At 42.3% G+C, this 16235-nt stretch overlaps 1 protein-coding gene across 1 annotated transcript in view; it reads left to right on the top strand.

Moving 5' to 3' along the window:
* Nucleotides 1-6047: 6047 nt before the first annotated feature.
* Nucleotides 6048-16235, top strand: part of LOC146074631 (pendrin-like) — a 34797-nt gene continuing 24609 nt past the window's right edge. The window contains exons 1-7 of the mRNA XM_083182959.1: nucleotides 6048-6202; nucleotides 6645-6784; nucleotides 8138-8248; nucleotides 11243-11424; nucleotides 12161-12325; nucleotides 15731-15883; nucleotides 15984-16066. Of these exons, the coding sequence (XP_083039085.1) occupies nucleotides 6048-6202; nucleotides 6645-6784; nucleotides 8138-8248; nucleotides 11243-11424; nucleotides 12161-12325; nucleotides 15731-15883; nucleotides 15984-16066 (989 nt within the window). The remainder of the gene's footprint in view (nucleotides 6203-6644; nucleotides 6785-8137; nucleotides 8249-11242; nucleotides 11425-12160; nucleotides 12326-15730; nucleotides 15884-15983; nucleotides 16067-16235) is intronic.

Below are 16235 nucleotides of genomic sequence, written 5' to 3'. Positions count from 1 at the left end.
CATTCACAGTGGTGCCAAAAAAATATATGGTATGGTGAGAGCACTGTGAAGGAATTCTTTCAGGTGCAATTAACTAATTGGTAATTTGCTTTGGAATTTAGATTTTATTAAGAAGATGAAGAGTTGCAGATTATTGTTCTTACACATTTAAGTTTAGCAAATACAGCTTTTTATATAGGGGAGAAGGGAATTGTGTCTTTTTACCTGTTTTGCATTGAACAAAAAGTAACTGTCCAATAAAGTTTGCTTTCAGTATTTGTTTCATAGAAGGCGTTTACAAATGTGTGTATTTAGCATATGTAAGCTAATGTATGTAATAAAATACACAAAGCACTTATTTCACAATGTTTTAGCAATTTAAAGTTCTGTTTGCTTATGCACTTGCCAAAAGAATGTATTTTTGAATGAATTTCAAAATTCTAATAAACCTTATTTTGCTACGGTGCAAGTGTAATGACATTCTCTTTGTGTTTAAAATGCATTCCAACCTTACTAGCCTATTTAAAAGGTGTGTTTAATGCAGTAATGGTCCACAAATTAAACAAATATTATATACTAATTGGGAACACAGGTAACTACACATGTATACACCTAGTTTTCCAGTTTAAACTGGGCAATTTTGCTCAGTGTGTATGCTGACTGATGATAGGGAAAATCGCTGAGGTGAAAATCGCTCCATGCATACATAAAGAGTATTTTATTTTCCCTGGGGCTGGATAACTTTCTATAGCAGGAGGATGCTACGGAAAGCCATCCACCCCATCATTTATCTGCTGGTAATACCAGCAGATGAGCGACGGGGCCAGCGATGCATCAGTGCTCAGTCACCACTCATCGCTGCTCCGTACACACGTCAAAAGACAAAACTGAGCTGCGTTCAGCTCAATCTCCCAGTGTGTATGGGCCTTTAGTCCCAATCTTTGTCAAGAAATAAAGTCCCTTGGTCACTGACCTTGTTAAAAGCCATCAGACTGCAAGTGAAACACCAAGAAGTCCAAGCAATGTGAACCATTAGTAAACAGTAAAAGTGTATTGAAAATAAAGGACAAGCCAGCTATTTAGAAGGCAAATCAAGAATGATCACAGACACATTTTGTTGGATATCCACTTAGATATGATACAACATCTGGTGCAAATACCTCAGTTTTTTGTCTTTTTCCCAATGTTTTATTGACTTTTTCACAGGCTAACCAATTTGATCGCTGGTAAAATAAAAAAGAATTTTCTCACGAAAACTCCTATTCAATGTAATGCATGTTCTTGCCGGCCACAGGGGCTGCTTTCAGGGATTTCATTTTCCCTGAAAAGCCGTAGCCCATGCCATCTTATGGTGGCCACCAGGGAAACTAATACAATACTTGCAGTAAATTACCTTGGGTAATTAGATATCCCCCTTAAGCTGGCCATACTTGCAGCAGTGTATGGCCAGCTGGCCACCCGGGACCTTCCCTGGTAGAATGGTCACATGCGATACATCAATTGCGGTCCGTTCACATGTGATGGATTGCAAGCGACCGCTGATCCCCGAAGCCGGGAGGAGGATCGGAGGTTGGACCTGCATTCTGGACCACCCCACCACCAGGGAAAAATTGGCCAAAGGCGCTCGCAGGTGGGGCCTGCACATGCACTTTACTGACAATATGCATGAGCAGTAGCCCCACCATCAGAAAATGGACCAAATTTTGACCTGTGTGTGCAGATCTGAATCGGTCCCTTAGTGCTTTACCCTACAGTAAATTCCCCACCCCAGTGTAACTTGAATGCCTCCCGCATACTTACGTTCAGGATGCCGTCATTTCTGGTGCTAGTTGGGATGTCGTGTCTGTATTGCTATCAAGAAACCACAATAATAACCCACATTATAGAACCGTTTTGTGTCACTGATGGAGCTGGTCGGTACTGTTTCCAACGAATATTAGCTATGGGGTAAGATGGAAGGTGGTGTCTGAGCTCCCCTGGAAAGTGAAGGACTGCTCCATGTCACAGGGAGAAGATCTCCGGCCACCCAGAAAGAGAGCCCTAACTACTGTACTATTTGTAAAGTAAGTTTCTTGCATGTGAGATGTGATCCAGCCTGTGTGTCACAAAGTTGAGTTCAAGCAGGTTAACTATGTGAGGTGGTGGGATGTTTGAAGTGCTGATTGGGAGAAATTAATTGGGGGTGATGGGGGAGGTCAAGGGCATGAATGGCTCTGTGACAGTAGGGGCGCAATGAGCTGCCATTAGTGTGTGAGGGGGGGGGGGGGCAGTGAGGTTTAAAGGGGAGTTGTGAAGTATGTGAAGTTTTTATATATAATATACAAGGTTCTTGGCATAATTTTGGCCAATAGCATTAGCCTGCCCACCACTCGTCAAGATGACCTCGTCGGACCGGTCCCTAACATTATAGGGTTGCACCTCTGGGGTGCAGGGCACCCCAAACTGCCCCATTCAAACCACCACAGGGTACCTGGAGTATCAGAGAACCTCATATATTATATACAAAAGTTGAATGATGTATGGTGCACCTGCTACTCTGTTTCTAATGGTGTGTACACACGGTACAATCCAGCATCCAATTTTGACTATATAGTCAAAATTGCATTGGGCTTGCATGCAGATTGTACAGGTTTTTAACCTTGTGATCCCGATGTGCTCTCCCGCACAGCACAAATCGAAACCCAGATAGACAGGGCAGCAATGACTATATAGTGCCAATCTGCACTATATAGTCAAAATCGCATGCATGTCAGGGGGCTTACCGTGCGATTCAATCCCGATGCGATCCGATCGCACACCATGGGCCAAATGTAATAGGGTGAGAGTTTCAGAAAGTGAGAGATTTTGGGAGAGTTTTCCCATGTTTTTTAAAGCAGCAATCAATTACACTGCAAAACCAGGGTGATTTTGCCATGTAATTGATTGCTGCTTTAAAAAACATGGGAAAACCTCCCAAAATCTCTCACTTTCTTAAACTCTCACCCTATTACATTTGGCCCCATAAGTCTCAGTTAGGTAAATAACAAAAAATATCCCCCAAATTGTGAATTTTTAGAAATGGTCAAATTATTTAAATAACATATTTAACTCTGATTCAGTGTTTTTTTTTTTTTTTTACAACTCTGCATATTTATTAATAAATCTATACTAAATCAAGTTTATATGGTTATTAAGTTGATAAAAAGGTGCTTATTACCTATCTCTTCCAGACCGGAACTTACATAAACATAGGTTGAACTAGATGGACGCAAGTCTTTATTCAGCCTCACCTACTATGTAACTATGGCCCTTATTCTGATCGGTGCGGCCGGAGCCGATTATGCGGCCAGGACCGTGCGTGCGAAACCCCGCCTTCCATACGGATCGCCAACTCCGTCCGTACGCGGTAAGAAGCTGGCCGAACGGACCGCACGTGTATTTTTCACGGAATACGCCTCCTCCATCTAAGGGAACCTCCCCCATCATTCGATGGTCGCAGACCATCGAATGCAGGACAGTGTGCTCCACCAGCACCCGCAACCTCAGACCACACGGACATTTTTCCGTGCAAAAGCAGGGATCTGGGCGGGCAGCTGACATCCGGCGATGTCATATGTCCGCCCCCTACACGTGCGTCACGACTGCATTACCATACGTACGCCCAGCGTTTTCATGGGAACTCCCATGAAACGCGGGGCGTATGCATATGGTAATGAGCCCAAATAGCCCTTCACGCCCCTCTCCACCCCCTGTTCGGAGTGTTCACATATCATGCAGGATTTGGCCGTACGCCCCGCTCGCACATGCGCAGAGACGCCTCTGCACATGCGCAGACACAAAACATCGGCGGGCCGAACGCACGCGGATATATCCGCACCGATCAGAATAAGGGCCTATGTAACCAGCTGGCAGCTGCAGCAACTTGTCAAAGATGCAAGTACAGGTAGGCCATAACATATGTTGGGCTTGTTTATTGTGAGTACTTTTTTGTTACTGTATGTTCATTCATTGGGCAGTACGGACGGTGTAATGGTTAGTATTACTGCCTCACAGTGTGAGGTTCAATTCCCACCATGGCCATAACTGTGTGCAGTTTGTATATTCTCCCCGTACTTGCGTGGGTTTACTCTGGATACTCCAGTTTCCTCCCACAATATACTGGTAGGTCAATTGGCTGCCAACAAAATTAACCCTAGAATGTCTGTATGTACATGTGGTAGGGAATATAGATTGCAAGCTGCACTGGGGCAGGGACTGATGTGAGTGTTCAACTATTCTCTGTATAGCGCTGTGGAATATGTGCGTGCTATATAGGAAACTGTTAATACAATAATAAAATAAATTCATTATGAATGACCACATCCCATGCACAAAATAGGCCTTTAATATAAGTGTTGCTTTATTCTATGACACACTGGGGGAAATTTACTAAGATGTGAAATACACTTCACAGGTCATGTTGCTATGGGCAACCAATCAGATCCTGTCTACTATCTTCTAGAGCAGTGATAGGCAACCTGCGGTCCTCCAGCTGTTGTGAAACTACACATCCCAGCATGCATTGCTACAGTTTTAGTATTTGCTAATAGCAGTACTCTGGCAAGGCATGCTGGGATGTGTAGTTTCACAACAGCTGGAGGTCCACAGGTTGCCTATGCCTGTTCTAGAGGGTGCTAAATAAATAAGAAGTAGCTTCTGATTGGTTGCCCATAGCAACATGACCTGTGAAGTGTATTTCACATGTTAGTAAATTTTCCACACTGTAGCATAGGGATGCACATACTGTATATACAGATCATGATATTAAAGTTATATTTGTTCATCATATATAAAAATACACTGCTAGTCTACAGCAGGGGTGGCCAAACCTGTCCTCAAGATCTACCAACAGTTCATGTTTTTCAGGCAACCTGTGCATCTAGAGTAGGAATGAATGCAGCATGTTTGAAAATGTGACAGTTAGTAATGACTACAGCTGTGCACCAGATAGGTGATTTGGAAAACATGGACAGTTGGTAGAACTTGAGGACTGGCTTAGCCACCCCTGGTCTACAGCTTACAAATAAAATGAACTTCTGCAAATAACTTATTAGTACTGTCAGAATTTATTTGCTTTGTTTTCGTTCTAATTTTAATGATGTTAAAAAAGACAGAAATACCTTCTTGACCATGTATTTTTTAAAACACAGTACGTAAAGTAAATTTGATACAACAACAAAAAAAAAGTTATTTGTCTTCGACATTAAGGGGTATATATACTGTACTAAACTCTGGAGAAAAATAAAGTGGACAGAGATAAAGGGGGTTATTCTGGTTCACTCCATTTGGCACGGTTATAGAGGTAGTTCTGTAATGGTGGAACGGAATGACTGGTGCATTACACTGGGGCAGTACGGATGGTGTAATGGTTAGCACACAGCACAGAGGTCATGGGTTCAATACCCACCATGGCCCTAACTGTGCGGAGTTTGTATATTCTCCCCGTACTTGCGTGGGTTTCCTCCAGGTACTCCGGTTTTCTTCCACAATCCAAAAATATACAGGTAGGTTAATTGGCTCCCAACAAATTAACCCTAGAATGTCTGTGTGTGCGTGTACATGTGGTAGGGAATATAGAGTGTAAGCTCCACTGGGGCAAGGACTGATGTGAATGGTCAAATATTCTCTGTAAAGCGCTGCGGAATAGGTATGCGCTATATAAGAAACTGTTAATAAATAAATAATGATACTGATAGCGTAAGGGTTAATACCTGTGTGCTGAATGGCGAGTTTATTCTCACTCAAACTGGTGATGGGAGTCTCTGTTTTCCCATAAATAGAACTTCCCTAGGGCTGCAAGAACTATATAATGTGGATGAGTTGAGTACAAACGCCAAGGTTGCTGGGGACTGCTGCTTTGCAGGTACATAGTAAGAAAGTGTGTAATTATGTGCGTTTATTCTGACAGAACATGTTACACAATGCTAAATCAAAATACTTTACAATGTAACAATAGTTCTGTCTTACATCCCAGAAGGAATAAGTGCATTACTACATGCCTAGTGCTGAAGTTGTACAGGAATTAACATGCTTATGGCTATGTTTCTCAGATGGCATCAGGAAATATGGATATTCAAAGCCCTCCTGCGTACAACCAATACCTCGTGTCACGATCTGTGTACTCCGAGCCCGTTTTCCAGGAGGATAATGAAAAGAAGGTGATTGTTCAAAAGACTATCCAGGAGAAGCTGAAAAAGAACTGCAGGTTGTTATTCCTATCATTATTCTGGCTTTCAGATGCAATGATAAAGGAAGGGGAATCCGTGCTGAGAAGCAGTTTAGTGCCATTTATTCTGAAAACTACAAAACCTGATGTGCTACTAGGTTGTATTGGAAAGTGTCGTGGATAATGCTTAATAGCAGCAGAAAGATATGTATATTCAGTAATACAATGGTGCACTGATGATACGCAGCACAGAGGAATCAGTAGAATGTAATGCTGTGAATGAATGTGGAATGTCTATATCTCATGACATTTAAGGGTATATTTTCTAAAGCATTTAAATATGAGAAAAGGAGATGTTGCCCATAGCAACCTATCAGATTCTGTAATTTCTCTATTGCATCCTAGAAAATGATAGACCAGAATCTGACTGTTTTTACATGACAATAGATCGTGTTACTGATAATTGTCTGTTGTCTGGCAGCTGCACCTCCAGAAAAGCTCTCTTGATTGTCAAGTCATTTCTGCCAATTCTGGACTGGCTGCCAAAGTACAGATGGAAAGAATGGTTTGTACATGACCTTATCTCAGGAGTCAGCACTGGGCTTATTGGCACATTACAAGGTAAGCACTGTGGCCGATCTACCATGTTATTTATATTCTATACATGTCTATATAATAATGTGTATATTCTATCCTTAGATTAGTATATAACACCACTTCCTATAATGATTAGAATACTTTTCCTCTCTAGGAGACAAGGGGCCTAATTCAACAGTAATTGGAACGGGGCAAATTTGGCCCCGTTCTGATGGTGTTGGGTCTTTGCATGCGCGTATTTGAGCACGTGCAGTCCCAGCGAGCGAATTACTTTGGTGAGTTTCACACTTGTTGAGTTGTTCATTCCAGAGGGGGTGGACGGGGGCGGACATAGCGCCTGGGGAGGGGAATGCCCAGCAGTTTATGGGCGTCCCCATGAAAATGCTGGGTGTTCCCCTGGGAACACAGGTGGCCCGATGCCTGCCAGGGGTGGGCAGCTGACTACACAATGAAATCAGCCGCCCGCCCCCTCTTCGACTTTTATTTCTGAGGGGTGAGAGAAATTATTCGATGTTCGGCGACTGTCAAATTATTTCTCTCCTCTTCAGCCGCATGTGCGGGGATGTGTTCTCGTACCGAGGGGATTCGGCAGTGGGGACAGGCGTTTGGCCCGGCAGCAGGCAGCATTATTTTCCATACACAATAACCTCTATTCTCTGCTACTTCAGAGGTCACAGCCATACAGTATGGCCTTTTAGTTTACATCTTACTATTGCCCTTGTATTAGATGTACTTTGTCCATATTAATGAACAGCTTTTAAGACACAAAAGTACAAGGTGGACATTGATAAAAGGTCAACATGGAAAAGGTTGGCAAATGAAACAGTCGACATGAGATTTTTGCGTTTTGTTTGGTGTCAATGTTGTCACTTGAACACATGGACCCCATTTAGTGTAGTATGTACCCTCATGTGGCTTGCTTGGCTTGCCATGCTTCAGGTTCAGGCCAGGTGCTTTACCAATCCCAAAACGTGCATAAAAATTTTGAAAACTCACATTGAGCTTTTCATGTATCGACCATCGACATGTCTACATATTGTGTTATGACATGTGCAGTAATGTTTCTACTTCTTGTGGTCGGGACATGTTATGCAATGTACTTGTAAGTCTTTTGCATTTTTTTTTTTCTTGTTTTGTGTAACCACAAAAAGTGTCCTAATTTAATAGACATCATGTAATAGATTCTGACCGTAGGTCTTAAATGGGTTCTGGTTAGTGCTGAAGAATGACTGCCACGTGGAAAGAATATAAGAATAATGTTTCACTATAGACATCATCTTTAAATTTGCCATGAATTGTAACCATGTTAACATTATGATTGTTCTATGCAAATGAATATTTATATACTATAGCATAATTTATCATATATGATTTCAGGTTTGGCCTTTGCATTGCTTGCTGCGGTACCAGTAGGATACGGCCTCTACTCATCATTCTTCCCCATTTTAACATACTTCTTTCTGGGAACATCTAAACACCTCTCTGTTGGTAAAGTCTAATAATAATCTTAATCTTACAGAATAAGAGTACTCATATTGTATGTTAGCAGAAATACAAAGGTGGTTTAATAAGTACTGCAATGTTCTCTATTTCATTCTAATTTCCCACCAGAGCAGGTAGAATTCTGCTGCCCCTCACAGTCATCAGACTGTGCATCATATCAGTGAGTACTATCCTAACATTAGGTGTAAGATGGTGGGCTGTTGTAAACGTGGTCAAACATTGAGGTGTGTAGTGTAATCCTATGTCTGCATCAAATGGGCACATCAGCAGGTGAAATTCATCACCAATATCACTAACTAAAATGTGTCTCTCCTGAATTAGACCTTCAATGCGGCACAAATTGTCATCTACAGTAGACGTGTTTGGCTGGACAGATCTCTGCACATCTTGAAGTCTGTCCTACAAAGGCACTGCACCAAACTCAAACTTGTCTCCGGGACATTATCACCAGACACCATTGATGAGTTTCAGCTGCTGATGTGCCCTTTAGATGCAGATATATGATCACACTACTCACCTTAACGTTTGGCTGTGTTTCCGCCAGGCCCACCATCTACCAACTAATGCTGGGACAGTATGACTGATATGTGGTGCAGTCTAATGGCTGTGAGACAAAGCACTGGTCTATCTGCTCTAGTCACGTGGAAAATTAAGATGAAACAGACAACGTTAGACATGTGAGAGGTCTTGTTACCTTACTTATTGAACCACCATCATAATAATTAGCTATTAATGCATTTTTGTCAATATGGTTATACTATAAAGACGGAGATATTTGTATATGTGTATATATGGAGTTGGACATAATTATGCCTATAAGTAGCAAAAATAAAACCATAAAAATAGCACAGTTACATACAGTACTTATGCTCAGCTGTGCGTCTATAGCATATACATCAGGATTACATGAGGAGTAACAAGTCAGTGTACACGTGTTCCACAATGGAGAAGGGATAATGTAGAGTTATTTACTAGTGATAGTAGTAAATGTCTGCATTACCTACTTGTACACAAAACAGTAATATACTGTATACACATACTGGCAGTGTTGTTAATACATGAAAAAAATGATTTTTCGTTGTTGTAGAAAATTTAATTAAATACAAACTGAATTAATAAATAATACAAACACAATTAAATCAAATACAAACATCTGTAGGCGTAACAGGCATACAGGCAATATATTTACATTGACCCAAAAAATAAAGGGAACACTTAAACAACACAATGTAACTCCAAGTCAATCATACTTGTGTGAAATCAAACTGTCCACTTAGGAAGCAACGCTGATTGACAATCAATTTCACATGCTGTTCTGCAAATGGAATAGACAGCAGGCGGACATTATAGGCAATTAGCAAGACACCCCCAATAAAGGAGGAGTTCTGCAGGTGGTGACCAAAGACCACTTCTCAGCTCCTATGCTTTCTGGCTGATTCGCTTTTTGGTCATTTTTGAAAGCTGGCAGTGATTTCACTCTAGTGGTAGCATGAGACGGAGTCTACAACCCTCAGAAGTGGCTCAGGTAGTGCAGCTCATCCAGGATGGCACATCAATGTGAGCTGTGGCAAGAAGGTTTGCTGTGTCTGTCAGCATAGTGTCCAGAGCATGGAGGCGCTACCGGGAGACAGGCCAGTACATCAGGAGATGTGGAGGAGGCCGTAGAAGGGCAACAACCCAGCAGCAGGACCGCTACCTCCGCCTTTGTGCAAGGAGGAACAGGAGGAGCACTGCCAGAGCCCTGCAAAATGGCCTCCGGCAGGCCACACATGTGCATGTGTTTACTCAAATGGCAGAAACAGTCTCCATGAGGGTGGTATGAGGGTGGTATGAGGGCCCGACGTCCACAGGTGGGGGTTGGGCTTACAGCCCAACACCGTACAGGACATTTGGCATTTGCCAGAGAACACCAAGATTGGGAAATTCGCCACTGGCGCTCTGTACTCTTCACAGATGAAAGCAGGTTCACACTGAGCATGTGAGAGTCTGGAGATGCCACGGAGAACGTTCTGCTGCCTGCAACATCCTCCAGCATGACCGGTTTGGTGGTAAGTCTGTAATGGTGTGGAGTGACATTTCTTTGGGGGCCACACATCCCTCCGTGTGCTCACCAGAGGTAGCCTGACTGCCATTAGGTACCGAGATGAGATCCTCAGACCCCTTGTGAGACCATATGCTGGTGCGGTTGGCCCTGGGTTCCTCCTAATGCAAGACAATGCTAGACCTCATGTGGCTGGAGTGTGTCAGCAGTTCCTGCAAGATGAAGGCATTGATGCTATGGACTGGCCCGCCCGTTCCCCAGACCTAAATCCAATTGAGTACATCTGGGACATCATGTCTCGCTCTATCCACCAACACCACGTTGCACCACAGACTGTCCAGGAGTTGGCAGATGCTTTAGTCCAGGTCTGGGAGGAGATCCCTCAGGAGACCATCCGCCACCTCATCAGGAGCATGCCCAGGCATTGCAGGGAGGACATACAGGCAAGTGGAGGCCACACACACTACTGAGCCTCATTTTGACTTGTTTTAGGGACATCACATCAAAGTTGGATCAGCCTGTAGTGTGTTTTTCCACTTTCATTTTGAGTGTGACTCCAAATCCAAACCTCCATCTGTTAATAAATTTGATTTCCATTGATAATTTTTGTGTGATTTTGTTGTCAGCACATTTAACTATGTAAAGAACAAAGTATTTAATAAGAATATTTTGTTCATTCAGATCTAGGATGTGTTATGTTAATGTTCCCTTTATTTTTTTAGCAGTGTATATGTATGCATGGGCTGTATGGAAATATGTATTTTATGCAAAAAGAGAGACATTGTACAGTATGTCCAACTTTATGTTTGCAACTACAGTATTGTGCTTACTACAGGCTACGTATTGATTTTTAGGTGTATGATCTGTTGTAAATTCTTACGGAGTTTAAAGTAAACAAGTATGTTACATTTTTAAGCTGTGTTTGTATGTATCCACAGGACCATTTCCAGTAGTCAGCCTGATGGTTGGTTCAGTTGTTTTGTCTTTGGCTCCTGATTCACATTTTAACATGTTAAGTAACAGCACTGGACTGAACCAGACGGTAATAGACACAGAAGCCATGAACGCAGCTAGAGTTATGATTTCAGGGACCCTCAGCGTTTTAATTGGAATACTTCAGGTAATACATATTCATATATATATATATATATATATATATATATATATATATAATCCCTCTTTATCAGTATTATTCTTACTAACAGTTCTTATATAGCATCAGGATATTCTTTTGGCTTTACAAATGGGAACAAAAAACAGTGGTAAAACAAGACTGGGAAAGAGTCAGTGACGTCACAAGCTGGGTACAGGGGGTTGGAGATTTCCCGCTTTACTTGCCAAAGTGCAAACTCTTCTGCACGGACAGAAGGCACGTGTTGCTGTGTTATAGTCACCTGCAGCACCCGTCTCCTGTCACAGGTTAAGAGTTGGTGCTACACCCAGCACCATCTTGGCTGCTGGACATGTGTCTGGGGTGACGGGATGGAGATGCCCATGTGAACCACGCCAACCCCTCCAGCACTAATGCAGAGTGTGCACCCTATGGCACCACACCTAGTGACACCTCTGGTAAGAAAAGATAGTAAATTGTCTTTTCATTAATGATCATTGGTTGGTTGTTCTTCCCATTAATGTTAATAATCTCTATTTACAACTACAATTAACCAATTACAGAAAAGTAACTTGTTAGTAAATGAGCCTATTACTGGCAATGTAGAGGGATTACAGAGTTCTTGCTTGTAGATATACCTATCAATGTAAGTCAAAGAGAATACATGCCGGCCTGTCTTTGTAATGATCTGTAGGAGAGCTTTCCTGACCATCACAGTCACTGATCCGTATGTCTCTTTTTTCAGCTTGCACTAGGAGTCTTCCGGATTGGCTTTATTGTCCGATATCTGGCAGATCCATTAGTTGGAGGCTTCACCACAGCCGCAGCTTTCCAAGTATTTGTCACTCAATTCAAGCAACTGCTGAATGTTCCTGCGGGTAACTACAATGGAGTACTCTCTATAATATATGTGAGTCTATCAAAGCTTGTCATTGGTGTATTGATAGCTATGAACTTTTGGAAATGTGTGAATAGCTGAATGCATTTTATTGTACAGTGGTAATGTTGTCACTACCTAATAACATGTCGTATTATTAATTTGCCAATATATTAAGCCCACTGTGCAGAAATATTTTTCCCAAAGTCCATTTATGTGGCTCATTAAACTGCTTTGGAGGTATTTCACACAATCCAGGAAGTCTTAGGGCAGTATTCAATGAGGCTGATTCGCCATGTTCTATGGCGAATGCGTGCTATTTTCGTGCTCTAAGGTGAATCTTTTTACTGAAAAAGTGATTCACCCTATTGAATGTGCAATATTTGCCGACGGCGAACAGTGAATGACGGACAATATGCCTTCTGATAGTCACCGCAATTTGCTGTGATCTTTTAATGTGATTTGCCATGAGTGTATTCAATGATCAGATGGTGAATTGCTGTGTAGCAATCGCCATCTTTTTATGGTGAACTGGAATGTGAACTTTTAAAATATTTTTTTTTGTTTTTATTTGGTTTAAAAAAATCAGGTATTTTATTTTGTGAAAGGGCATGCTATTTTTATTCATGTGCTTACAGCACATGAATATATATATATTAAAAAAAAAAATTTTGTTACACATAACAGTCAGCAGGGGGCCGAGAGCCTCTCATTAGACATTCATATATTCACTGCTCCCGATCATTACATATGCACGATCGGGAGCAGTGCAAGCGGCTCTCTACCCGTGTCCCGAGCTAGCTCTCCCGGGGGGCAGCTTCTGCTGCCTGTGTCCCCTGGAGCCCTGCTTCTGCCCCACAGTGTCCGGCGTAGGCAGGGAGGCTTTCATCTCCCTGCCTGCCGCCGTCCCCCGGCTCCCTGCGCCGTTCGCCGCAGGGGTTAAGAATCGCCGTCAGGGGCAGCGACCACCTGCGACATTGAATACGGTGACAGGGAGGGCTGGCAGTGAATGCTCCAGCCCTCTGGAACACGGCGACTGTGCAGCGAATCCTAAACAGGATTCGCTGCACATGCCGAGTATTCTCATTGAATACTACCCTTAAAGTTGTCTGCTATGACACCTTGATTCAATAGATGCCCTAGTCCAGTGGGTCCCACACATTGACCATGAAATTAAAATATATTTCCCTGATACAAAACACACATTAAAAGCCCCATCCACCCATGAATGACTGACCTGACTGGCATCAGCAATGGTGGAACCAAAGGTCACAGCTACAGGGCATGCTGGGTTTTGTAGTACCCTCTCACCGTTCCATAAGAGATAAAGCTTACAGCATTGTCCCTTCCCAACAGTGGTGGTGGGCGAAGTAGAGTATTTATCTTTGTGTCCTGGCCAGGATTGAATACTGAACTGCTGATATTTCATAAATATCGGCAGAGACCGACTAACCCCCTTACATCTGTGCATCTCTCTCCTTATACCTCAGCATCAGTGACCCCCACACCACGCTTAGTGGTTATACTCAGGAATTACATGAAGTCCTATGGGTGAGAGAGTGCTGTGGCAATAAGAGAAGTGGGGCAAATACTGTGCATCTTTTTATATCTACCACAGTTTTAGCTGTATCTATATGTTGCCTCTCTCCCTGCTGCTGACAAACTCTCAATCACTGCCATATTCAACTGTTCCTGCTACTTCTGTTCTGTTTTTGAGCACTCGCCAGGTTAGTGAGAAGGAGCAGCTGGGGAAAAAGACAGGACGGGGACACATATGGTGGGAGTAGATTAAGAATGTGACTGACGAGTCTGTCGGATCGCATTCCACTTGTTTTCACATAGTAATGTCTGTCCGCAAAAATATGCATTTTGGGCCACATGCAGACCATGGCATGTCTGCTGTAGATGCTTCTTTCCTAAGCTAAATGAAGGAACAATAATGTTCAATAATGTATAATATTCAGTCACAGGACAAGTTGCTGTATAAATGTAAGGTACAGTAGGTAATATCCAGTCATGTGGCACATTACAACTATAGATGTAAAGTCACAATAACCTGTCAGATGGTAATATCTAAACACAGGACAATTTCCAATGATGCAAGGTGCTACTACATACAGTATGTAAGTTTGCAGGTTGTAGGCCACAAATTAAAGGAGGATGGATGGGCACCTATTAGCTGCACCCAAATGTATATAATAAGGGGTTTTGTTGTGTAAAACAATGGAAATATAGACTAGTAAAGGATTTGGGTGAGATGCGTTCAAAGTAAAATCTAAATTGCAGTGCAAAATAAAGCTGTTTAACATGTGTGGGCTACATGCAGAAGCAGCCAGTATTTACCCTGCACTGAAACAATATAAATGTATTTAATCCCCTTGCATAGCAACATGGTTGCTTTTTTGCTTTACTAAATCTGGACCCCAGACTTAATTTTTAGTATATTGCATGAAATGTTCCTGTCCAGTGTTAACATGCAGCACATGACATTATGGAAGCGGTACATCTGTCAGAATGAACTTAGGTCTACAGTCATTAGGTCGACCCCACTAGGTCGACTGGCAGGAAGGTCGACATGACTTAAGGTCGACATGGGCCAAGGTCGACATGACTTAAGGTCGAATTTGCATAAAGGTCGACATGAGGAAGGTCGACTGGTCATAAGGTCGACATGGGTTTTTCACTGTTTTTTTATCCGAATGTCGACACAGTCGACATGGACACAGTTGGCAATGAGAATCGGACCCTCGCATCGCTCGCTTCGCTCGCAATGCTTCGGGCACGGTGCCTCGCTGCGCTCGGCACACTATTTTATTCTCCCACCACGCCCTAGTGGATGGTAGGGCATGAAATACCGCCTGTCGGCACATGTCGGCTCAAAAAACAGTGAAAAACCCATGTCGACCTTATGACCAGTCGACCTTCCTCATGTCGACCTTTATGCAAATTCGACCTTAAGTCATGTCGACCTTGGCCCATGTCGACCTTAAGTCAGGTCGACCTTCCTGCCAGTCGACCTAGTGGGGTCGACCTAATGACTGTAGACCTAAGTTCATTCTAATAGATGACCGCTTCCCGACATTATATACCTGTACTAAAAGCTCTAGTGTTACACTGTACCAGTTTCAACTCTGACATATAGGAGTCAATTCAATTAGATAAGAGGGTGGCGAGTTGCCGTTTTGAAGGTATGTTAAGTGGTAACGCCACTTGTGGCCCAAGATCACCCCACGGGCACATGCATGTTTTGTGAGCAGATATATGGGGCTGCTAACAAAAATCTACAAGTCCAAAGGTACTGTATATAGCGGCACTTACTCACATCCATGAGTAGCTCGCATCTTATTGAATCAACCCTGCACTGTCAGAATTGTACTTTATTATTATTCACTGCTATCCATTAAACTACATCTAATATCTCTTTTGCTTATTATACAGACAATAAGAGACATCTTTGCCAACATCGCACATACCAATATTTGTGATCTGATTGCTGGACTTCTGGCCTTCATAGTGTGTGTAGTGGTGAAAGAACTTAACGACCGATACAAGCGCTTCTTACGAGTACCGATTCCTATAGAAATCATAGTGGTACGTTTAATAGTATTGACATTGTAAATGGCATGGAAAGTGATTTTATATATATATATTTATATATATACTTAATTCTTTATTTTATTTTTTAATGTAGACGATAGTGGCAACAGGGATTTCATATGGAGCCAATTTACACAAGAATTACAATGCAGGGATCATAAAAACAATTCCCAGTGGGTAAGAACATTAAAAACTGAAATGGTTTTATAAATACTGATTTTCCTTTAATGAGTTTGTAAATTTAGTAATCTGTAGAGCAGTGTTCACTCTAGGATTTTTTTAGGACAGGGTGCTGACCCCAGAGTAGGGCACATTTTACATTAGATACAAAAAAATCATGTATAAA

This window comes from Crinia signifera, chromosome 4, assembly GCF_055691185.1.
Source record: "Crinia signifera chromosome 4, ASM5569118v1, whole genome shotgun sequence".
In the NCBI taxonomy this organism is placed as follows: Eukaryota; Metazoa; Chordata; class Amphibia; order Anura; family Myobatrachidae; genus Crinia; species Crinia signifera.
Note: the sequence above shows the minus strand (reverse complement) of the source record. Positions and strands in the feature narration are given on the sequence as shown.